The 25983-nt window shown below is 43.2% G+C and overlaps 1 protein-coding gene across 13 annotated transcripts in view; it reads left to right on the top strand.

Moving 5' to 3' along the window:
* Positions 1-973: 973 nt before the first annotated feature.
* Positions 974-25983, top strand: part of LOC109890465 (target of Nesh-SH3) — a 29223-nt gene continuing 4213 nt past the window's right edge. Inside the window, exons 1-20 of one of the 13 annotated variants that reach the window (XM_031792890.1) lie at positions 974-1162; positions 8815-8994; positions 10846-10914; positions 11012-11147; positions 12144-12334; positions 13081-13133; positions 14025-14064; positions 14640-14717; positions 14915-14989; positions 16167-16373; positions 16700-16777; positions 17679-17894; positions 19564-19755; positions 20425-20490; positions 21303-21389; positions 23249-23311; positions 23607-23729; positions 23866-23955; positions 24078-24287; positions 25524-25629. In XM_031792890.1, coding sequence (XP_031648750.1) covers positions 1087-1162; positions 8815-8994; positions 10846-10914; positions 11012-11147; positions 12144-12334; positions 13081-13133; positions 14025-14064; positions 14640-14717; positions 14915-14989; positions 16167-16373; positions 16700-16777; positions 17679-17894; positions 19564-19755; positions 20425-20490; positions 21303-21389; positions 23249-23311; positions 23607-23729; positions 23866-23955; positions 24078-24287; positions 25524-25629 — 2336 coding nt within the window. In that variant the 5' untranslated portion in view covers positions 974-1086. The remainder of the gene's footprint in view (positions 1163-8814; positions 8995-10845; positions 10915-11011; positions 11148-12143; positions 12335-13080; positions 13134-14024; positions 14065-14639; positions 14718-14914; positions 14990-16166; positions 16374-16699; positions 16778-17678; positions 17895-19563; positions 19756-20424; positions 20491-21302; positions 21390-23248; positions 23312-23606; positions 23730-23865; positions 23956-24077; positions 24288-25523; positions 25630-25983) is intronic. The other 12 variants (XM_031792891.1, XM_031792892.1, XM_031792896.1 and 9 more) reach the window with 12 other exon arrangements.

Genomic DNA, 25983 nt, shown 5'->3' with positions numbered 1-25983 from the left:
GATTTGGATACCCTTTGGCGCTGCTCCACCCATGTCATTTGTGCTCAGAGAGAATGTACTGTGATGTTGTGTAGTGTGTTCCAAAAGCAAAGGGCTTAAAAACATGGTACTGGATAGTCTGCACAGTGTGCGCATGTTGGGCAGAGGTGGGGATGGGAGTGTTCCATACAAACTACACTGCATGAGTTTAACTTTACCCCCAAGGCCATAGGTTAGGATGGAGCGAGGGTGCCACTCCTGTGCTCCTCCTGTGCCACCACCCTGTTTTGCCCACCACATTGGCGCCTCCTGGAATCTACATTGCAATAGCACTTGAGTTGAACAAAGGATAAATAAATAATGAATATAAATAAAAAAATAACGCATAAGAGGAGGAGGGCTGGAGGAGGAGGAGGGCTGGAGGAGGAGGAGGGCTGGAGGAGGAGGAGGGCTGGAGGAGGGCTGGAGGAGGAGGGCTGGAGGAGGAAGGCTGGAGGAGGAGGAGGGCTGGAGGAGGAGGAGGGCTGGAGGAGGGCTGGAGGAGGAGGGCTGGAGGAGGAAGGCTGGAGGAGGAGGAGGGCTGGAGGAGGAGGAGGGCTGGAGGAGGGCTGGAGGAGGAGGGCTGGAGGAGGAGGAGGGCTGGAGGAGGAGGAGGGCTGGAGGAGGGCTGGAGGAGGAGGGCTGGAGGAGGAGGAGGGCTGGAGGAGGAGGAGGGCTGGAGGAGGAGGAGGGCTGGAGGAGGAGGAGGGCTGGAGGAGGAGGAGGGCTGGAGGAGGAGGAGGGCTGGAGGAGGAGGAAGGGGAGGGGAAAACCGGGTGGGTGATACAAAAAAGGAGGGAGGGAAAAAAAATAGAGGGAAACATTTCAGCGAGATTCCACACATTTAGCCACCCACCTAGGAATAGTGTGTGTGGGGTTGGGTTGTGACATCACCAGTCCCCTCCCACCCCCACCCCTCTCCTATCCTGCTAGTATAGATGCTTCGTGGTCCGGTGGTCCTCTCTACTCCACAGTGTTTCCACGGAGCGCTGCACAAGTCCTAAATTGAGTTGCTACCTTAGTGAAGTTGTCCAGCATCCCTGACCAGAGAGCTCTATAGCAGGCACCATGCTCCTCAGAGTCTCTCTCCTGCTCCTCTCCGGATCCATTCTCCTCAACTGCATCCCTGCACAGAGGATTAGAGGCAAGTGCACAGATTGGCCGTTCTGTAAAGTCAGGTGTTTTGTGTTTCTGGATAGTATGGTTTTGTGTTACATGTTTTATGTATAGTTTTGAGCATATTATGGTTTTGTGTTACATGTTTTATGTATAGTTTTGAGCATGCATATTATGGTTTTGCCAATGCATGTGTGATGGAAAGTGTTTTGGTGTTGTTGATGCTTATCATTGTGCATTGTGGACAATGCAATGTTTTGCTGACTTTGCATGTGTTCTCCTAATGCCTTTCACATTGTATAGAAATAAATAGCTTGCCAAAACCAAATTGCAATGTGTACATGAGTAGAGGTTTCATGGTCCAGTTGGTAAAGTCCCATGAAATTATCGCAAAAGTATTGACCAAAATGTTTAGGACATTGCATAACGTCTAGAGTTGTGCAGACTTGACTGCAGCGAAACCACAGTGTGAATGGCAGATCCTTCCTTCCAAGCCATTTACTGACCATAAAAGCAAAGCATTTAGATTCAGGTGCAAAACCATTGTATATCTGTCTTGCAACCTGTAGCTGTGACTGTGCAAGATAAGAATTTGTTTGATACAAAAACGGAATGAAAAGCAGAAGTTTGGTTGTTACCGGTACGTAGATTATGTTTCCTTGAGTTTTGTTCTGATGCTTTTTGGTCTCATTGTAGAATTGTAATGTTTGTTTGGAGCTTGGATTGCCTCTTGTTAGAGATCATGTTCAGATGATTTGAGCTACAGGACGTTCAGCAGCGTACTGATTGTCCCATTAAACATACAGTAGTTATGCAATATGATGAATTTACTCTCCTAGAAATGAAAAGGGAAATGTCAGGCTAAAAACAGTGGATGATCGATACAATGTATTAGCTCACATGCAAACACTCGCCAATTTCAAACATTGTTTTTAGCAGCAGTGTGTATGTGAATAGTAAAACAACAAAAAGTCATAGAAGTGAGGACGTTTAGCCTGTTCTCACTTGTAAAAAGGCTATTTTAGGCTTAGGGGTTAGTTTTCTTGTTAGAATTATGGTTAGGTTTAGGGTTTAAGGTTAGGGTAAGGGTTTGGTTTGGTTTAAGGTTAGGGTAAGGGTTTGGTTTGGTTTGGTTTAGGGTTAGGTAAAATAGGATTTTTAATGGGAATGAATTGTTGATGCCAAAAAAGTCCTCACAAGTATAGTAGGACATCGCTGTGTGTGTGTGTGTGTGTGTGTGTATATATCTCTGCCTGTTGGTTGTCTTGGGGTGTTTCTTGGACAGGTTCCCATGATTAAAAAAGGTGAATCTATGTGAGCGCCACTCTGTTTGTTGACCTGAGTATCTGAGCTCGGAGTATGTTGAAGCTGTGGTTGTGCAGGCAGCTGGAGACGTGGTTGTGCCCCCAGCTCTTCACGCATGGTCAAACTTCATTAGAGGAGATGAAAGAGTGACGACTCAGTCTCACACCAAGCCACTCATCAGTTGTGCTACAGTGCTCGATGTAAATATACCCTGCCTTCACGTTAACTACCGTCTCTTTGGTGAGGATGAGGGGAGAGAGGCGGGGGCTGTTGTGCCCCACTACTGTAGCTGAATGAGGACTGATGCTCTACGAATGAAAGGGTGAAGTTGGACTCATGCCAGATGGACACAGTCAAAGAGAATGCAGTAGGAGTGCACGTGTGTGTTTTTCAACATGTGTCCATGCATGTGCTGCCAGTGAAATCCCCTGCAGTTATGGAGTGAAGCAACAGCTGTAGAGCGTTGAGATCAAGTCCACCTAAATGTGACTGGACAATATATGCTATGTGAGCCCAGAGAAGCTATGAGGGATAATTACATTTTTTTATTTTACCTTTATTTAACCAGGCAAGTCAGTTAAGAACAAATTCTTATTTTCAATGATGGCCTAGGAACAGTGGGTTAACTGCCTGTTCAGGGGTAAAATGACAGATTTGTACCTTGTCAGCTCGGGGATTTGAACTTGCAACCTTCCGGTTACTAGTCCAACACTCTAACCACTAGGCTACCCTGCCTAGAAATGGAAGGACCATGTTCCACAACAGAATGTACTCTAAGTGTTTCAAGGTTTGGTTTGAGTGAAGTTTGTTAGTTCCTTATTCAATATACAAAACAAACAAACACAACGATTTGGGATATTGCTGGAAGAGAAGTTGTTTCTGACTAACATATCTCAAAGTCTGCCAAAGGATTAGATGCTAGCTAGACTGTTTCCCTCAGCGCAATACCCTGAAGGCTGGCTGTTATTCACTTTAAGGGTCATGTAACCAAACCAACTGTTTTCACTTGTGATCAGCCTCACACCGAGTTCTGCTCTTGGGTCAATCAGCTGCAGTTGGAATGCCTTCAACTATGGAACACCACATCCGTGCCAAGAAACCACCATGCATGATTACACATGTCTTAAGTGTCAAACTTCCATGCTTTCCCACCATTTGAGAAGGCAACAGGATGCTAATGCCAATCTGTAGAACAAACAACCCAAAGATAGCTTAAGAGATTGAAGACGGATACTGATAATCGCATACAATCTGTCATCTGAAGACTCACAGTTGGCCAAATCAAACATGCCTGCTGCTAATGCTTAATTAAAAATCATTGTTTTTTCTAGACGACTTTGTTACTGGGAATTCTTAATATCAACGATGCCTCTCTTTCATACGAACTCAATGCATTTTATGCACACTTGGACAACAACAACATCGTGCCGGGCGTGAGGGCCATCACCGTCTCAGAGGACTGGGTGATCTCGCTCTCTGAGGCCGACGTAAGAAAGGTCTTTAATCATATCGATACCCGAAAGGCCGTGGGGCCCGACATTATTCCAGGGCGCGTTCTCAGAGCATGCGCAGAACAGCTGGCATATTCACTGTGATTTTCAACCTCTCCTTGTCCCAGTCTGTAATCCCCACATGTTTTAAGATGACCACCATCATTTCTGTTCTCAAGAGCTCTAAGGCTTCATGCCACAATGACTACCGCCCTGTAGAACTTCCTTCTGTAATCTTGAAGTGCTTTTGAGAGGCTGGTTATGACACACATTAACTCCACCATCCCAGACACCCTAGACATACTCCAATTTACACACCACCCCAACAGATCCATAGATGACGCAATCTCAATTGCTCTCCACACTGCCCTCACACACCTAGACAAGAGGAATACCTGTGTGTGAATGCTGTTCATTGACTACAGCTTAGTGTTCAACACCATTGTCCCCTCTAAGCTCGTCACCAAGCTTAGGACTCTGGGTCTGAACTTCTCCCTCTGCAACTGGATGCTGGACTTCCTGACGGGCCGACCTCAGGTGGTGAGGGTAGGCAACATCACCTCCGTCCTGCTGACCCCTAACACGAGGGCCCCACATGGGTGTGTGCTTAGTCCCCTCCTTTACTCCCTGTTCATCCACGACTGCGTGGCCACACACAACTCCAACAGCATCATCAAGTTTGCAGCACCTCTTCCCCCTCAGGAGGTTAAATAAGTTTGGCATGGGCACTCAAATCCTCAAAAGGTTCTACATCTGTACCATTGAGAGCACCTTGACTGGCTGCATCACTGCCTGGTATGGCAGCAGCACTGCCCTCGATCGCATAGCGCTACAGAGGGTGGTGCGGGCAGCCCAGTACCTCACTGGGACCAAGCTCTCTGCCATACAGGACATCTATATCAGGCAGTGTGAAAGGTAGGCCCGGAAAATCATTATAGACTCCAACCACCCAAGACATAGACCATCCTTTCTGCTTCCGCACGGCAAGCGGTACCGGTGTATTAAGTCTGACACCAACAGGATCTTGAACAGCTTCCATCCCCAAGCAATAAGACAGATAAATAGCTAACCAAATAGCTACAAGGACTAGTGACCTTTTATCTCTATGCATACTCACACACCCATTCACTCCATAATCTGTTCACTCATGCATAATATGCACATACATTTATACTGATTACACACACACACAAGCTGTTGCTACTCTGTTTATTATATATCCTAATGCTTAGTCACCATACCCCTGTACATATCTAGCTCCATCACACCAGTATCCCTGCACATTGTAAATACAGTACGGTACTGGAACTGACCCTGTATATAAGTATGCTTACTTACTTATTGTGTTCCTCATATTTATTGTGTGCTTTTTCTAGTATTACATTGTTATTGATTATTGCATTTTTGTTTGCAAGCAAGGCATTTCACTGTTCTTGTGCATGTGACATTAAAAACGTAAAACTTGAAACATTAGTCAAGAGCAGGATAACTTCATTGACAACAGAACACAACATAGCTAACACCATTTGTGGGTACAGCCGAAGAAACCTTAAAGGTTCTAGATAGAAAAAAGGTGCTAAGAGTGTAGCTGGCATACTCGCAAAGTCATAAAATGTGATTTGAAACCTTACCCTAACATGAACCCTAACCTTAACCACACTGCTACAGTGGTTGCTCAAGTAAAAGTTTTGAGATTATGCTGCGGGACATAGAGGTAATTTGTGGTTTAGTACGGTACCCTTACGCCTAACCCTAACCTTAAACTAAGACCCCTAAAAATAATCACATTTCCCCCCATTCATTTTTACAATATAGCCAAATTATGACTTTGCAGCTGCACTCTTAGGGAAAACAAAGGTGCTATATAGAACCCAAAAGGGTTCTTCGACTGTCACCATAGGAGAACCCTTGGAAGAGCAATTTTTTTGTTCCATGTAGAACCCTTTTGGTTCCAGGTAGAACCTTTCGGAGTTCCATGTAGAACCATTTCCACAGAGGGTTCTACATGGAACCCAAAAGAGCTACATAGAACCAAAAAGGGCTCTCCTATGGGGACAGCCAAATAATCCTTTTGGAACCCTTTTTTCTAAGGGTGTGGCGTAAATCTCTCAGTTCTGCCTCCAGGGAAGGATGGATGACAATACACGTCAACCTGCATTTAGTAAGCCTTTCCACAAGCTTTAGTATACATTTATTGGTATTATGTAACATAATAATGTCTTCCACATTCTCCCCCTGTAGCTAGAATCACTCTTCATCTGTATGTCTCCACAAGGGGTGAAGTGGTCATCTGGTCCTCTATAAACACAGGAAAACACATTACAGTCCTTGTAAGTCTAGGGTCTCTTTAAAAAAACCTTATGGATTTGCAGCTATAAAGCCAGAGACTGAAAACATCCTTCTTGTTAAATTAAAGGGAGTCAGCAATAACATGACAAGAGTCTTGAGGTAAGCAGAGGTTATGTCATGTTGCCGGGGGAAATACGTTAATTAATGACAGTTAGAATCAAAGGCGCCACTAGAAATATGATCTTCGAAAGCAGAAACATGACAAGCAGAACATCCTTTCCCCCCTCCAATTATATTCCAAACCATTCAAGATTACTCATTGGGGTTAAGCGGAGAAGAGAAATGAATTCAAGATTACTCTTTGGGGTTAAGAGAGAAGAGAAATGAATTCAAGATTACTCTTTGGGGTTAAGAGAGAAGAGAAATGGACACAAGTATCCATGTAAACAGTTAATTCACCCACCACACAAATATGGTTGTTTGTTTGTTTTACACCTCCTCATGGGGTTCTACAGCTGCACCATCAAGAGCATCCTGACCGGTTGCATCACCGCCTGGTATGGCAACAGCTCGGCATCTGACCGCAAGGTGCTACAGAGGGTAGTGCGAACGGCCCAGTACATCACTGGGGCCAAGCTTCCTGCCATCCAGGACCTATATAATAGGTGGTGTCAGAGGAAAGCCCATGAAATTGTCAGAGACTCCAATCATCCAAGTTATAGACTGTTTTCTCTGCTACTGCACGGCAAGCTGTACCAGAGCGCCAAGTCTAGGACCAAAAGGCTCCTCAACAGCTTCTACCCCCAAGCCATTAGACTGCTGAACAATTCATAAAATCGCTACCGGGCTATTTACATTGACCCCCCCCCCCCCCCTTTTGTACAATGCTTCTACTCACTGTTTGTATGTTACCTATGCATAGTCACTTCGCCCCCACCTACATTTACAGATTACCTCAACTAGCCTGTACCCCTGCACACTGACTTGGTACCGGTGCCACCTGTATATAGCCTCGTTATTGTTATTCTTATTGTGTTACTTTTTATTATTACTTTTTATTTTAGTCTATCCCTGTAAATATTTTCTTCTTCTTGAACTGCACTCTTGGTTAAGGGCTTGTAAGTAAGAATTTCACGGTAAAGTCTACACTGTTGGTTAAGGGCTTGTAAGTAAGCATTTCACGGTAAAGTCTACACTGTTGGTTAAGGGCTTGTAAGTAAGCATTTCACGGTAAAGTCTACACTGTTGGTTAAGGGCTTGTAAGTAAGCATTTCACAGTAAAGTCTACACTGTTGGTTAAGGGCTTGTAAGTAAGCATTTCACGGTAAAGTCTACACTGTTGGTTAAGGGCTTGTAAGTAAGCATTTCACGGTAAAGTCTACACTGTTGGTTAAGGGCTTGTAAGTAAGCATTTCACAGTAAAGTCTACACTGTTGGTTAAGGGCTTGTAAGTAAGCATTTCACAGTAAAGTCTACACTGTTGGTTAAGGGCTTGTAAGTAAGCATTTCACAGTAAAGTCTACACTTGTTCTATTCGGCGCATGTGACAAATAAAGTTTGATTTGATTGAAGAGGTTCGTGGGTCATCGATAATGAAGGCTCCAATATTATATCCAAGGTTCGTCCCAAGTTTGCTCTGTGAATGGGAGTGATTAGGCTATCGCTAAAACCTAATTAATGCTCTGAGTGATGATTGGGGTTAGTGGGGGGGGCCAGAACGCTCGCCTTGCCTCTTGCCTGCATGGGCATTAAAAGGGCGGGCTGTTGACTGATGTGTGTGACGACAAAAAACTGCCACAACATCCTTTTCCGAACACCATCTTGATCCCCTTTATGTGGCATTTTAAGCCTGCTTTTCATTAGCATTTAACAGCCTCTTTAACCCAGCAGCTGAATCAGTCCAGTTCCTGCATGGTGGGAAACGGGAACCTGGTAGACAAGGGAAAGCCTTTTCCAAAGCTAAAGAGCCGTATTACCAGGTTCAAATGAGCTCCATTACTCATGTTCAGGACATTTCCCAGACAGCTATTTAGCCTCTGTTCTTTAATAATGACTTTTCTGAACTCTTTGGAGCTCAATCTTCAAGAGTTACATCCTCCATTGCATTTCACCTTCTAATTTGACCTGTCCTGTGCTTACGCACACCCTCAAGCCTGACGATATCAGTGGGTTTAAAGTCCTTTGGGTGTATCCTAATAGTCCAATGTTATGACTGATGGGGGAATCAAGTATCCCATCTCCTGTATGCGTTCAGGGTAATATTGGCTGCAGTTGAAGAGTACTGCAGTCTGTTTCCTGAAAACCACAAACACAATCCTATTTGATTAATCCCTTGGGTACCTGGGGAGAGGCAGCTGTTTTTCTTGCAATTACCCCTAAATTAATCTGTGTCCAGAAGTTTCTTAAATGCAGCACTTATCGATGCAATTCACAAATGCTCTGCACAGTATTTGCAATCTGCTCATGTTCATGTGAGGTGCTGAAGGTTAGCTGTGATGGAATGCACTAGCATCTTTAGGTGCAATGCACCACAGTTCAACTAATCATATCCACAATGCAATTCAACTGTATTATTCTACTTGTTGGCCTTTAACAGTGAGAAGACAGAACATGAAGGTTCGCATCAACGCTACGGGCGACACCATCGTGATGAAGTTTGTCCGGCCCAACCCTGACACCAAGCTGGAGGGCTACATCCTGGGCTACGGCAGCAGCATGTTCTCTAAACAGTTCATCCAGCTGCCTGAGAATGGAGAGCCCTACGAGACTGAGATAGGTAAGACCAGTCTATGGTAAGACCACGCACACACACACACTAACCTATTGACTCTCAGGGATTCATCAGATAGTCATAACATAACAGTGTATATTGTATCTCCAACATACGTCAGTATGGGTGAGAAACCGTTCCTCTGAGAAACCTAGCAACCTGTCTTTGTAGAGCACAGAGATTCTCCAAACAGGGTGAAAAGGACAGGAGTTACACTAAGCATTCCACAGTGTTGACTTTCCTCTTTAAAACCCTTTCCTGCAGCTCAATGGGTTCCATTCATCATCAACCACAGCCTCTCATGAGATACATCCCAGCATCCCAGCCCACTACGGCACCTTAGCAGGGCAGCACAGGGCCAGTGGAAGATTACTTTACAGCTTGTGTAGATCATCTATTGAGCGTGAAACCACATGCTTATGTTAGAATTCGAATGATACGCTGTTGCTTATTTTTCTTGATACTCCCACTCACTAAAATCACTTGAGTTAAAGTAAACATCGGAGTGTTTTCATAATTAAATCAAACAAATATGGTTCCTTTATTGCTGTTTTGTGTTGATCTGTTTGGATTTATGATAGGCACGAAATGAGAGCAGGTCAGGAACAGGTTTCCTCTTGTCGTATGAAAAGGTCTCAATGGCTATTGGCTATGAAGTGTTAGAGTAGAAAGGAACCAGAGACTAAAGAGAATGGAACAACTCCCTTGGCTGGCTCCCCAATCAGTGAAAGGAGCGCTGTTTGTTCAATGCGGAACAGCTTTTAAGTCACTTTTGCTTGAGCCCTTTCACCTATGTGAGAGACAACAGAAGTGATCAAACATCATTTCTCACTGGTACAAGCTGTTACCACGTACAAAAACAACAACGACAAAGACCCGAGTTAAATTGGTCTCAGGTGCCCCTCCAGAACACCTGATGGAAGTACCTCATCACGAGAGAGCCCAGAGGGAACCAACGAGAGAGCAGAGGGCAGACAGAACCTTCTCAGCAATAATGACACACGTAGTAGTCCAATAGGATATGGTTGTGTTACTGTGACTCTCTGGGATCCTCTTCTGTGCTGACTCTTAACTTAAGTGACTATCATTTGTCCAATGCCCCACCCATAACATTGTGCCAGCTTCGATCCATGCCAGCCTGCTCCTGCTCCTGGCATGCCAGCTCAGGTGCTCTGGCTTTATGTTAATCCATTGAACACCAGGACCTAGTCAGGCCCTTAGTGCTCCACCCTTCACATCCTGTCTATTTTGTTCTGTATAGTTATTCATTAATGAGCTCGCCATTCTCATGCAATAGAAACACAATATTTTTGGATCACTGTTTTTATAGCACATTGAATCCAAGCGGCCAGATGTGTCTTAACTGTGCTCCAGATCCATACCCATATTTCACCCCTCCTAGCTAGCCTCAGACACTGTTTGCATTTGGGCAAGTATTATAAGAATAGACAACAGTTAGATTGTGGGTGGATAATATAAACCCCTTAGAGAATTTACTGTACTTATTAAAGTCTCTGCAGGTTGGACAACGTTCCATTGTTCCAAGGAGTTCAAGCACCTCAACTGCATTTCAACTTACCATCTGAACGACTGTTTGTTTACATCTGTTGTGCTTAAAGTCAAGCTCTTTCATCTGTGTATCTGCTCTGTTTCTGTTTACAGCAGATTTGAATAGTTTCAGCCCATCTCCTTAACACCAGAGACCTGGCTGGGTAGTGACTCACCAGGCGTCAGCAGGACTCTTTCTTCCCAAACCCTTCTTTCACTGCCCAGGACAATATTTCCCCCCTTCTGGTATATTCCTTTTTCCATGACAGAGAAATCAATGTGACAACGTTTTATTTTTTAACCTTTCAGACGCTGAACCCAAGTATCTTGTTGCTGTCCAGCCAATCCCGAGCAACGACGTAAAGAAACAATGCACAGGTACCTGCAGCAGTCTGTCTACGCATCTAAAAGGTTAAATCAGGTCATCAAATCTGTTGCAAATATAGTGTATGACCCTTGACCTTTGTCCTCACAGGAAAGGTCAACCTGGAGAAGCCACTCCACCTGGTTATTGGCTCCGTCACCCCAACCTCTGTGCTGCTGTCCTGGGGAACCTTCCTGAAGACGCCCTACGAAGCAGGCAACATCATGAACGACTGTTTGGAAGACGGGTGAGTTATACCCTACCGCACCGCCAGCCAGGCATCTGGTTCCAGTTCCATGTTGCATTTCTCAGGCCAAAGCTTCCACAGAAACAGCCTCACTCAGCTCAAAATGGATGACAGGTGAATGCAGTTACACACTGTTAAGGCATTCAGACTATCTGCTTTTCACAAAAGAGAAGGATCTAGTTGAAATCATGTGCACACACTGAGATCTGAATACCAGGCTGTTATTGCCAGCTATATATAAAGATGACATACTGTATGGAGGCTTGACTAGATTTAAACTCATACCCTGCATTCAATGTACTGTGCCATCGAACCTTGGAGGATTTATGACGCATAACAGTTCTGTAGAGAAACGTTGAGAATGTGTGCCATTTATTTTCTATGGAAAATGGAGCATGGGAATGGACCGAGGTCTTTTCCAACACAGGTGTGTGCAGGAGTTGACTGAGAATACATGGACTGTACTGCTGGGACACAAACACACTTTTCCATCACTCGATTTATGCTTCACCTTAAAACATTCTAGAATTTCCCCCACTCCGTAAGTTGGAGGAGTCGTTGGAAATCTCGACCTAAGTTACAGCTGAGAGTTCCCCCTTCTATCTGGTGGCTTATTAAAAGCTAATATCAGTTCCTTCTGTTTACTGCTTGGCTACTGCCGGCAGCGCTACCCAGAAAGACAATCCCTGAGGGCATGAAAAGGGATCGGTTGACACTGACGAGATGACCTGAGATATCGGAGACAGAATTAACAATAGCTAACGGAGGAAGCTTGTTTAACATATGGTTCATCAGACCACAGCCGTAGAGCTGTCATACAGTACATCATACAGTACACCCATACTGTATGATGTGGAGCACGCCTGCTGTGCTTTGCTGGTCGATGAGAAAAGAAGGCAGAATTTTCCAAAGGTTAGAGTTTGCCATAAAGATGCACAGCTACTGTACAAGAATCAGCATGTTGTTTACTGTGCCTTGTTTGTCCCTCCCATGCAGACACTACACCATCCGCTACAGGGAGAGGAACAGGAAGTGGATCTACCAGACCTGCCCCACCAGCGACACTGTGGTTGACAACCTGAAGCCCGACACCCCATATGAGTTTGGGGTCCGCTCCAACAAAGACGAACGCAGCGGAATCTGGAGCAAGCCTGTCATTCACAAAACCAACATGGGCGCAGGGTTGGGTAGGTTACTTTCTACATGTAATAGTTACTAGTTACCTGTCCAAAATTGTAATCAGTAATGATTACTTTTGAATTACCCAAACTCAGTAACATAATCTGATTACTTTCAGTTACTTTTGGATTACTTTCCCCTTAAGAGGCATTAGAAGAAGACAAAAAGGATCCATCAAACACATTTGTTGTGTCATCAAAGTGGTCTCTGACTTGTGGTCAGACTTGCTCAAGTGGAACAAACGTAAACTTACCGGCTTCTTTTCAATGCTGAATTGAATGCCATTGAGAAAACAGAAAGGTGTCATAATATATTTATTTTTTGAGCAAACATCCTTTCCGAATTTAAAAGTAATCCAAGAAGTAGTCATCTAGTTTTTAAAACGTATCTGTAATCTGATTACAATATTTCAGATGGAAATGTAACTGATTACATTGACAGTTTTTTTGGGGGGGGGGTAATCAGATTACATTACAGATTACAGTAATCAGTTACTTCCCAACCCTGCATGGGCGGTATGTATATCATACTTAGGAAAATGAAAATCAGAGAGTTCAGGCAGTACCTCCTTGTTTTATTTTTGAAGAAGTCTGTAAGAAATATTTGTGGCTCAAGAACAAAGAATAAAACATCCATATCATGTGAGCCATTTTGTGTTTTATTGTTCCTACTTGCCAGACTTTCAAAAGATGACCTACCGACACTCTCTTCTCAGAATAACAATTGTTTACATCTTCTTCTCCATGTTTTGCAGACAAAAGCATCCAGAAACCCTACAAGCACCGGACCCCTATTGTGAAGCCAATGGTATGTGCTGTGTTTGTTGGCCATACAGCATAAGAACCTATGACCTACGGGACTCTCAGTCTCTGTATTAAATCTCTTCCACAGGCATACGTATTCTCTCTCATTTTTTCTTCAAGAAAATATTTTTCTATTTCCTGCTGTCACTGTGGAGGGAGAATATACAAAGGTGGTGAGAGAGGGTGAGAAGCAGAGCATAGCTGAGCTGTATAAGACCAGAGTAGAGTCGATAAACTGCTGTCTGCTTCCCCTGTCTGACCCCAGCACCCGGCCTGAGAGACTCTTTAACGTGGGTTTAAGAGGGTCACCTCACAGCCCTGCTGTGACAGGCAGAACATCGCAAATCAACACATGACGCGCTTACTCTGACATTGTCTTTCTGCCTACTCACAATCAATCAATCAGATGTATTTATTTCTAAAGCCCTTTTTACATCAGCAGATGTCACAAAGAGCTATACAGAAACCCAGCCTAATCCTTTTTCCAATCTCTTTCATGGTGGCTATTTTGATTTTGCAGCTTATATGCAAGTGTGACTGTCATATGGCCCTTGTGCGTGCGTGTGTGTGTCAGTTAGGCTAAGTCAGGTACCAGTAAGTGAAGTGTAGACAGCAGACCATAAATGTTTTCTGGTGAAGTGGCTTTTCCAGGCAGAAGTCAGGAGTGATGTATGTGCCGTTAAGGGAGGCTGAAGGGCACATTAGGTACGCTAGATGTCTCAAAGGAGACTCTCAGTGATGTAGCACTCAAGGGGAGACAGCACAAAGCACAACGCTATCCTCACCATAAAACAAAAACATGACTTTAGCACAGGTAGCGTATTAGCGTTGACATATGAACTGTGGCTGTGGCAATAAAACCGTCCACCAACTGTAGATTGTTTTTGTTTCTCAGAAACCACCCATGTCCCGTGCACTTTTCCCACCTCGTCCAGGTAAGCCATTTCAGTGTAATCACTTGAAACCAGAACTTTTATATTGCATCCAAATGAAACAGCGAGGAATGCTACATGTCAATATGCATGTCCAGGCAACACCGTTACCTAAGCTTTATTCCAATGTACAGGAATGTAGATGTCATGATATTGTTCCAGGTATATAAGTCCAGACAGTTAAATGCTACTTACCCTTGTTTTCTGAGGATATAGATGCATATTACACTGTTTTACACTGTTTTAATATGGTAATGCCTTTACACTGTTTTAATATGGTAATGCCTTTACACTGTTTTAATATGGTAATGCCTTTACACAGTTTTACACTGTTTTAATATGGTAATGCCTTTACACTGTTTTAATATGGTAATGCCTTTACACTGTTTTACACGGTTTTAATATGGTAATGCCTTTACACTGTTTTAATATGGTAATGCCTTTACACTGTTTTAATAATTTAATATGCCTATGTAATGTACAGTGTTGGTTTACAGCATCACTACTTTAGACATAGGGAGTATATTGTAGCTACTTCAAATCCTGCCTATCTCCTCTTGATTCCCTTTCTCCCCCAGCTATTCACAATAAGACTCAGCCTAGACTCCCTCTGACCAAAAACCAAGGTTTCCCAGGAGCTCCCAAGACATCTTTTGGTGATTACTCTCTCTCTCATTCTAAAGCACTTAACTTTTCACATTGTTTTTGAATGTATTATTGTTGCCAAAAACACTACTATTTTCACTGTCTTTAACGACCTTCTGTGGTCAAACATTTCTGTGGTCAAACACTTCGCTACCTTTGCACTTCGTTCCTATTCACACTTTATGAAAAGTGATATTATTTTCTACAGCACCACCAGAGAGACACCTGGAAGCTAGACCTGACCCCCGCTCCAATGAGCCTCAATGGCCACAGTTCCCACTGGGTAAACAGAGACTGACATTTTGAATCATATCAAGCTTTATTCGCAGTCAGTCATCGCTTGGCTATGTCCACTACGCTGCTGCGAGAGGAGGGGTGGGCTGGGGTGGGGGGTGAGAACCGCAGCTGTTCGTTGTGATTGGCTGCATGCTGGCATGCCTTGAGTCCACTGAGAGGTAGAAAGTCCCTGGATCGTGGAGATGGTGGTGGCACAGGACGGTGCCGCCACAGAGTTGGAAGTATACGCATAAGTTTCTGCCAGAGCAAATGCAAAGGGCACGCATGACGGTGATTTTGTTTTGCTTAGACCTCAGGCGCTGTGAGAGGATTGGCTGCTTGTTTTGCTCAGTTTCCCGTCATACTGTATCAGTCCAACTCTGCACTTTACCTTTACCCCTCTCTCCCTCTCTCCCTCTCTCTTTCTTTCTTCCTTTCTTTCTTTCTTTCTTTCTTTCTTTCTTTCTTTCTTTCTTTCTTTCTTTCTTTCTTTCTTTCTTTCTTTCACCCATAGCTCATCCATTGATCTATTCATCCATCCTTTTTCAATTGTTCTGCTGTTTGTTCTTCCCATGTCCATTCCCACAACCTCTGTGACTCTCTCTCTCTACAGCAGTGTCCATCAAAATCCATCATTTCTTATGTTTGTGTCCACACACCATGACGTCTTTCTCAGCCATCTCAATCATCTCTCTCCATGTTTCATCCCTGTCATCTCATTGGTTTACAGAGTTGTTGCACTTAAAGCCAGTGGCAATGCTGGGTTTCAACAGTCTGCATGACAACACTGCATGCAAAAAACGTGCTTCAATTTCCCATTAGGGAAAGGCAGCACAAAGTTGCTCTGTACCCCTTCTGTCCCTCTAAATACTCCTTCCAATTATATTTTCAAGACTTTCTGTGTGTATTTCAATGAGGTACAACTACATTATGTGACAAAGTTAAATCAACCTGCATCCACTATTTAAAAAATATAAATAACTACAATCTTATATAGTCAATGAAAGGCATTCAGAGACATTCATCTCAGAGCCAAAGAGATGGATTTGAATGCCTGTCTATGAACTGTTGATATTGACCTCAACAATTGGGCATCAAAATGTTCCATAAGGTATGTCCTTATATGACTCCATAGATTCCAGTCCCCATAATCAAAGTTGACCTCCCTCTTCTCTCTCACCCAGATGGAGGAAACAGTATTAGAAATGCTTCCTCTCATCTCGTGGACCTCCCTCCTGCCCCCCCCCAACTCCTGCCCACCAAAACCCCCAGTACCTCCTCTGCCACCCTTGTCCTTAACAACCCCTCTCCACCCGGTGAAAAGCAACAGGGAAAGACCCAACCCAGGGGACCTACTAGCGCCACAGTGAAGACACATAACCCTTCCTCTGGTAATTTCCACCTTTCAACTCTCTTTTACCTTCCCCTTCTTTTACAGTCTGTAATGTCATGTTAAGGGCATCAGAGTATACTCTGGCACACCTCAAAAAGGTTATCTAAAATGCCTAACTCTCTTCGGAGAAAACGCCTAGATGTTTACTGAAACATTTGAACTTTTTATGAAGTGAGGCAGGAATCCTTTGCTTTCCTTTACTCAATGGGTAGTCTTTGAGAGGGCTGCCCGAGTAACAGATAGGCAAGGAAGCTCTAACTTGAATTTCTCTACAAACCACTGTAACCCTTCAGAAACAGATAAAACCATTTTTTCCCCACACAGCTCTCAGCGAATCACAGAAAGGAGCATCACTGCTAACCCCCGCCCTGGGCAGTGAGAAAGCCAATAATAACAACTTGGGTAACGATGACTTCATCGTATGAATGCTCTCACTGTGTTTTGCCTCGGCTGGTCTACGTACACTCCACTGTCTGTCTGCTGTCCACTGTGTCACCATCATCTCAGACCACAGCTTCTGTGTTGTTGTACAGCTTTAATGTACACTCATTGGTCCACAGCTTCTGTGTTGTTGTACAGCTTTAATGCATACTCATTGGTCCACAGCTTCTGTGTTGTTGTACAGCTTTAATGTACACTCATTGGTCCACAGCTTCTGTGTTGTTGTACAGCTTTAATGTACACTCATTGGTCCACAGCTTCAGTGTTGTTGTACAGCTTTAATGCACAGTCATTGGTCCACAGCTTCAGTGTTGTTGTTCAGCTTTAATGCACACTCATTGGTCCACAGGTCATGATCAGGAGTTGGACTGAATGCCCGTTATTGCACCATCCACCACATTATCAACCACATTACTGCATTATCCATATCTGCATGGCATACACAATCTGACAGTCATGGTTACACTGCATTGCTTAGCCCCAGCAGCATCTATGACTCTATTCCTCAAGATTGTGGAAGCTTTAGGATGAAAAATGCTTGAAAAATCCTATAGTAAATATTGTTTGCGTCACAAAATTAATTAAAAGTACACACAAAAAAACATGCAACACTTATAACAACAAGGCTAACATGAGTTAAGAGCTCATGTTAGGGAACTACAGTAGATGCCTTCAATCAAACTACACTATTGAATGCTGCAGATCATTTGAGAGATCATTGATTGAATCATCCTCACTAACCCCACTATTCCACTCCTAAGGGCCGTGGCTCCCAGCACACCTGAATGGCGCAACAGCATTGTCTTTAACATTGAGACTACACATTGTAACAGGTTCTACAATTGTTTTTGTGGTTTTCTAGGTCAAGGCAACCAGAGAAATTTGAAACCCCATGGCCCGGCCATCACACTGATAGCCAGGACCATGAAGTCTCCTGCTGCCACAAACCCTCTCTTTCCCTTCACTGATGGCTCAAGACAAGATACCCCATCCTCCTCCTCCTCTTCTTCCTCATCCTCCTCCTCATCCCTTCTTCACAGGTCTAATAACTCATCACAGACCTCCGGAACACCAAGGGGTAATGGAATCTCTCTGCCTCCCCTTTTCCTTCCTTCCTCTCCTCATCCTCCTCTTCTTCCTGCTCCTATTCTACCTGCTCCTCCTATTCTTCCTCCTACTATGTAATCTCCTTTTGGTTTTCTTGAAATCTCCCCGACCCCCACAAACCCTGTGTAACAAGTGTGCGTGCAGTACTTCCTCCAAACCAACCACAAATGTTGTCATATCATATCTGCGATTGAGGTCAGGCAAAGATTGCAGAGTTGGTTTGGCATCAAGTGCCTAATTTCACCTTGCACAACATGTGGAGAGCGTGATCGGTCATGTTTTCGACATAGCTTTTCATCTCCGTGGGCAAGATTTGTCATGGATGTCTAATCTATCCATCTCTCGACTCTCGCACCATCTGAAGAAGTCACTGCTACTTTTAGAAAGATCTGTCAGATACGGTCAGCATGTCGTAGATTCTGGTTGCAGCACGGGTCAGCCATGTTAAGACAGAGCTTTCCACTGTCTTTGGGGAAACATGTTGTTCACTTGAGGCTGAAGCTCTGACAGGACTCTCCGCTGGTCCATCACATACTGTATAACACGCTACCTTTCCACACAAAATCACATCTGTTTTTGTCCTGTCTTTTTTTCTTCTATTTATTTTCCCCCTCACAAGGCCAGTTGGGAGATTCATCTCAAATCTGTTTCTTTCCTGAATAATTAAGTCTCAGCTAACAATACTAGCCTATTCAGTGTTGTTGTGCAGCTTTAATTTACACTCATTGGTCCACAGCTTCAGTGTTGTTGTACAGCTTTAATGCACACTCATTGGTCCACAGCTTCAGTGTTGTTGTTCAGCTTTAATGCACACTCATTGGTTCACAGCTTCAGTGTTTTTGTCCAGTTTTAATGCACACTCATTGGTTCACAGCTTCAGTGTTTTTGTCCAGTTTTAATGCACACTCATTGGTCCACAGCTTCAGTGTTGTTGTCCAGCTTTAATGCACACTCATTGGTCCACAGCTTCAGTGTTGTTGTCCAGCTTTAATGCACACTCATTGGTTCACAGCTTCAGTGTTTTTGTCCAGTTTTAATGCACACTCATTGGTTCACAGCTTCAGTGTTGTTGTTCAGCTTTAATGCACACTCATTGGTTCACAGCTTCAGTGTTGTTGTTCAGCTTTAATGCACACTCATTGGTCCACAGGTCATGATCAGGAGTTGGACTGAATGCCCGTTATTGCACCATCCACCACATTATCAACCACATTACTGCATTATCCATATCTGCATGGCATACACAATCTGACAGTCATGGTTACGCTGCACTGCTTAGCCCCAGCAGCATCTATGACTGATTGTGGAAGCTTTAGGATGAAAAATGCTTGAAAAATCCTATAGTAAATATTGTTTATGTCACAAAATTAATTAAAAGTACACAAAAAAAACATGCAACACTTATAACAACAAGGCTAACATGAGTTAAGGGAACTACAGTAGATGCCTTCAATCAAACTACACTATTGAATGCCGCAGGTTTATTTGAGAGATCATTGATTGAATCATCCTCACGAACCCCACTAAGGGCCGTGGCTCTGTAGTTCCCTAACACCTGAATGGCACAACAAATGTGTCTTTAACAGACATTGAAACTACACATTGTAACAGGTTCTACAATTGTTTTTGTGGTTTTCTAGGTCAAGGCAGTCAGAGAAATTTGAAACCCCATAGCCCGGCCATCACACTGATAGGCAGGACCATGAAGTCTCCTGCTGCCACAAACCCTCTCTTTCCCTTCACTGATGGCTCAAGACAAGACTCCCCTTCCTCTTCCTCATCCCTTCTTCGTAGGGCTAATAACTCATCACAGACCTCCAGGACATCAGGGGGTAATGGAATCTCTCTGTCCACTTTTCTTCTCCTCCACTTCCTCCTCTTCTTCCTCATCTCCTCCTCCTCCTCTTCCTCCTACTATGTCATCTCCGTGTGGTTTTCTTGAAATCCTCTCTAGCCCCACAAACCCTGTGTAACAAGTGTGCAGGACTTCCTCCAAACCAACCAGAAATGTTGTCATATCTGGGCAGAGATTGAGGTCAGGCAAAGATTGCAGAGTTGGTTCGGCATCAAGTGCCTAATTTCACCCTGCATGTAGAGAGCGTGATCAGTCATGCTTCGACGTAGCTTGTCATCGTCGCGGTCAAGATTTGTCATGGCTGTCCAATCTATCCATCTCTCGACTCTTGCACCATCTGAAGAAGTCACTGCTACTTTTAGAAAGATCTGTCAGATACGGTCAGCATGTCGTAGATTCTGGTTGCAGCACGGGTCAGCCATGTTAAGACAGAGCTTTCCACTGTCTTTGGGGAAACACGTTGTTCACTTGAGGCTGAAGCTCTGACAGGACTCTCCACTGGTCCATCACCTCCTTTTCCTATTTATTTTCCTCCTCACAAGGCCTGTTGGGAGATTCATCTTTAATCTCTTTTTTCCTGAAGAATTAAGTCTGAGCTAACAATACTAGCTGCTTTTTCCATAACAGTCACTCTTCTTCTCCACAGCCAATGGTAAGCATCACAAAGGAACCGGCCTTCCCAAACCAGTTGTTTGGAACAGACTGAGAATGGGTAAAAAGAGCTGATATTTCTCCTCTGTGTCTCTCATCCATTAACCCATACAGTTTGTTGGCGTTGTGGCGGCATCATCAACCAATATCGGTGTCCTTCACCCATTCATTTTGTTTGTCAATAATGTGTCTGTCTAACCATCCATCCATTCATCAGCCCGTCAGTCTGTCTATCCATACGTTGCCATCTGTCCAAGGGTCTTGGTGTTCTTGGTTTTAATGCAAGCTTCTGCAGATTCAATGCTTTTGCAGGCTTCAAAGCTTATGACAACGAGTAATCAAAGGGGTATTAAGTAATCACTGCTCTTTTTAGGGAGGTAAGCCTGTGTTAGTACCCATTTGTGGTGGTGGGGAAACTCAGTTCATGTTTTCCAGGCAGAAACTGAAGCAGTTTCAGAGGTCTTCAAAGATCAGGCTCTTTGTATGCCGAGCTACATAACCAATGCTGTTTCTCTGTCACAAACTGGCAAACTGGAAGTCAAATCAATGTTGAGCTGCTTATGGTTGGGTTTCACCCTGCGCATGATTGTATGCATGTCAGTCCTGTACTGTCCTTATTGAGCATGAGATGTGGTTGGGTTGTCTATCATCATCATTCACTGTATGTTTGTGCTCTGTTTTATGTTATGGTCAATTGGTTGTGTCTTTACTGATAATGCAAGACAGTGGAATACTCAAGGATGATTCTTTGAAAGATCTTAATTGATATGTTCAGATATCATCGATGTCTTCAAGTGTCTGGACCCGCATACATTTCCCTCAAAGCCACAATAGGTTTGGGAATAGGTTTTAATCTTAGTACTTTTCCTGCAGCAAACACAAACAACTCGCTGTTGGAGGACATAAACCCTGATGTTTTGGGCCGTTCAGGCTTCTCTTCCATTGAGGACCAGTTCTATGGTAAAATGGCATGAATCCAGTCTTATCTGCACCCAGCGCAAAGCTAGCCCTGCCCACGCTGACACACGCTAGCTTCCATCGCCATCATTTCGGCCCAGACTGCATGAGTCGGCCATGTTGGATGTAAAAATACATCTTGTTTCGATCAAAACACTGGACGACCATCACTAAGAATTCGACCAAAGGCTTCAGTTCAGCCGGGCCTTTGGAAAATACTTTCCTTTTTTGGAAAGTATGACGTCTGAGGGTCATTAGCTTATTTTTAAGAACCTTATTTTGGCGTGTTTCTCACCAAGCTTTGCACTTTCTCTTACCACATGTTAAGAAATAAAGTGTTCTATAATAGCCCTGCCGCCGTGTAATGAACTTGACGTTTTGTTTGGAGGGTGGCTCAAATGTTATTTTCATCTATTTTCCTGGGTAGGTTCCACATGCTTCTTGCCTGATTGCAAGTATTGACTTAAGAAGAACAATAATCTTCACAGGCTAGTGCATCACTGTGGAGGTGCCAGTGTTTAGAGTACCCATCATGCAATCAGGAGAGCATGGCATCAGCTTTTCATCAGCTACAGGAATTCAATGTTTGCATTTGGTTACAGATTTGTGTTTGTATGAACTAGACTTAGTGGACTAATATTTTTGCATGAGTAGACTGGTCACAGTGCAAAGGCAGAAAAGTCAGCAGTCAATATTGATTGTGTTTGGTGGCTTGTCACTTGATCATGCAGTCCCCTATGAGCAAGCTTCACTGCATGTTCTGTACCCTGTGAAACATTTGTAATCTTGATCTATGCTGGTTCCATGTGGCTAGAAAAATGCAATGTTTTAAGATTACATAGAACACTGTCATTGCAGAGAAATATCTATTCTTACTCCGATTTCAGTCACAGTTTTATAAATGTATAACATATGCTGTCCTGAATGACAGCATGAACAAAGTTCGGGAAAGCTTTTCTTTTTAAGTAGAACCATGTTTTCTAGAAACTGTAGAGTTGGATAAAGCAGTGCTAACTGCAAACTGGCAGTATTTCAAACATGGATATTTACATGTAATTGATGGAAAGTAATGGACCCATATTGTTTTATATTACCAGCTAAAATGTTTCAGAGCTACACCAGCTTTTATGTACTGGGGCTTTGCATTTAGCATATTTTCTTATGGATTAGGAACAATTCCTTGATTGTGAAGAATTTGGCCTCAATGCAACAGAGCGCTAATTGGCAACAGGTTAAGCATTTCGTTCTGGGTAACTTTCAGAACATGTGTAAAACCTCAAGGAATTACAAAGGATTGTTCATGTTTTAAGGTTCATTGGGCGTAGGGTATGGGGTTTTACCATCCGTTTATTTATACAGTCCACATAGAGTTCCTTCCAATAATTTTCCACAGCTCATGGTCATCAGTATGATGTGCTATCTAGAACCTAAAAGGGTTCTTCTGCTGTCCTCCATAGGAGAACCCTTTTTGGTTCTAGGTGTAACCCTATTAGGTTCCATGTAGAAGCCTTTACACAAAGAGTTCTACCTGGAAGCAAAAAGGGTTCTCCTATGGGGACAGCAGAAGAACCCTTTTTGGAAAGCTTTTCTCTAACAGTGTATGACAGATGGTGCATGTCAGATACGTGATGAAATCCTGATGTAGGATTTTCTCTAGATATTGCCGATTGTGTCAACAATGGTCAAGGAATTTGGGTTATTCTACAAGTGGCGGTGAAAGAGTGTTCCACTGTTTTTCATTTAAGATGACCTCTTCAAGGCAAATAATGCCATCAGAGAGACAAAGGAATGGTTCTCGCAGAAATTGTCATGTTTAGTGATTATGTGATTGACTGTTGTTTCCTTTGATTTCTATTTTTCAGGATCTCGTCCGTCCATTCCTGTCAACAAAAAGACCAACCTGGTTGGCAAACCTGGTGATATGAGTAAGGTTTAGTTGGTTGTAATAATAACACATAATTGAACATTGAGCAGTTTTCTATACATCATCCACTGCCTGAAATGGGGGTATACACACCAGTTCCCAAACTCCATTATAAACCAGCTGTTAGTGAAAGAGTATTTTGTCATCATGAAGTTTGTCATTTGGCTGAGCTTATGTTTACAACCTCGAAAGGCACCTTTCCTCTAAACAAATATAGAAATATTGAGAAAGCCAAGAAAACCAACAAACCTTTTTTTTTGTAAACTCTGTGCTTTGCCAAACTCTGTTCTCTACAGACAAGCTGAATGTCTTGAAGCAAACAGACAAGGCCTCCATTTTCAAGAAGTTTCCATCAGTGACGACTAAACCTGCCAAGCAAGACCGCAGACACACAACAACGACTGCACCATCAGCCAACGGTATAACCGATCAAAATTCAGAGCTAAATGATGTCCTAAGAAAACCTACATTATTGGTGCCCCATGTGAGGACAATCCTTAAATGTGTTTTGTGGAGCTCTAAAGCATATCCTTGTCCTTTCTGATCCTCTCACAGACATCTGGTTTGAAACCTGGGAGAACTCCTCATTATTCAGCTCCCTACCAGCCTCTGACGTGGACGCATTGGGAAAGAAACGTTTCGTTGGTAAGTAAAAAACCCTTCTTGTAACTATCATGTACTTCTATTGTCCCGGACAGAAAATGACTAAATGTTAATTTTGAACCAGCAGTGCAGGGATCCTTTAAATGTGATCTCTCTTCCCTAAGCACCCCATGTAGTCTACAAGACGGACAAGAAACCAGACGAGCCTTGTTCCATCACCACCTCTCTCAGCTACTTCCCAGAGGAGGAGGGCGGGGAGACAAATGTGACAGCCCCGCCCAAGTCTCCGCCCTACAACCTCACCGTGGTAACGGTGGAGGGATGCCCCTCCTTCATCATTCTAGACTGGGAAAAGACAGACAACGACACCACAGGTGGGGAGAGTGGGACACTGTGCCTGTCTATGTACTCCAACTACAATGCAAATGCATAGCAACATACACCACCGTTCAAAAGTTTGGGGAAATTTAGAAATGTAATTGTTTTTCAAAGAAAAGCACCCCCAAAAAGTCCATTAATAAAATAACATCAAATTGATCCGAAATACAATAGTATACAATACAGTACAATAGATATTGTTAATGTTATAAATGACTATTGTAGCTGGAAATGGCAGATGTTTTTGGGGAATATCTACATAGGCGTACAGAGGCCCATTATCAGCAACCATCACTCCTGTGTTCCAATGGCATGTTGTGTTATCTGATCCAAGTTTATAATTTTAAAAGGCTAATTGATCATTAGAAAACCCTTTTGCAATTATGTTAGCACAGCTGAAAACTGTTGTCCTGATAAATAAAGTCGCCTCTTCACTGTTGACGTTGAGACTGGTGTTTTGCAGGCACTATTTAATGAAGCTGCCAGTTGAGGACTTCATTTCGTCTGTTTCTCAAACTAGACACTCTAATGTACTTGTCCTCTTGCTCAGTTGTGCACCGGGGCCTCCCACTCTCTTTCTATTCTGGTTAGATCCAGTTTGCTCTGTTCCGTGAAGGGAGTAGTACACAGCATTGTACGAGATCTTCCGTTTCTTGGCAATTTCTCGCATGGAATAGCCTTCATTTCTCAGAACAAGAATAGACTGACGAGTTTCAGAAGAAAGTTCTTTGTTTCTGGCCATTTTGAGCCTGTAATCGAATCCAGAAATGCTGATGCTCCAGATACTCAACTAGTCTAAAGAAGGCCAGTTTTATTGCTTCTTTAATCAGTACAACAGTTTTCAGCTGTGCTAACATAATTGCAAAAGGGTTTTCTTATGATCAATTAGTTAATCTAAGTTTATCATTTTACAAGGCTAACACAACGTGCCATTGGAACACAGGAGTGACGTTTGCTGATAATGGGCCTCTGTATGCTTATGTAGATATTCTATTAAAACATCTGCCATTTCCAGCTACAATAGTCATTTACAACATTTAACAATGTCTACACTGTATTTCTGATCAATTTGATGTTATTTTAATGGACAAAAAATGATCTTTGAAAAACAAGGACATTTCTATGTGACCACAAACTTTTTAACGGTAGTGTACATTGGAAAGTGTGACTCTGAATATTGGGATACTTGGTGAATTCTTGAATTCAACAGTGATTTCCTGGTTGTTGTGTAGAATATGAGGTCATCTCCACGACGAAGGGACCAGATGGTACTCAGGTCTCCATCCTGACCACCAACCAGACTCACACTGCAGTAGAGAACCTCAAACCCGAGAGCAGGTATATAATATAACATCTTTGTGCCTGTGTTTCAGATTGATACAACACATTGTATTCTCTCGGTATGCTCTCTCTCAGTCCTCAGACGGTAGCTTTTTTCAGAGCTTTGAAAAAGTATGAAAATGCACTCGCTACCATAAGTCTGCTAAATAACTCAAATGTAAATGTTTGTGAAGCTTAAACTTTCTGAAAGGCTTTCGTTCATGGAAATAATACAACATTTTAATTATTCATTGTATTATTACTACTTTTGTCAGAAGGATAAGCTAGCTAGCTATGTCTGGTTAAGATCAGGACCTGCACTTCTCTCTTGCATAGTTGGAGAAGAAAGGTTCTTCACGTGTGGAGAGCAGA

Source organism: Oncorhynchus kisutch, linkage group LG16 (genome assembly GCF_002021735.2).
Source record: "Oncorhynchus kisutch isolate 150728-3 linkage group LG16, Okis_V2, whole genome shotgun sequence".
Lineage (NCBI taxonomy): Eukaryota > Metazoa > Chordata > Actinopteri > Salmoniformes > Salmonidae > Oncorhynchus > Oncorhynchus kisutch.
The sequence above is the reverse complement of the archived record's forward strand: the minus strand, read 5'-3'. Positions and strand labels throughout refer to the sequence as shown.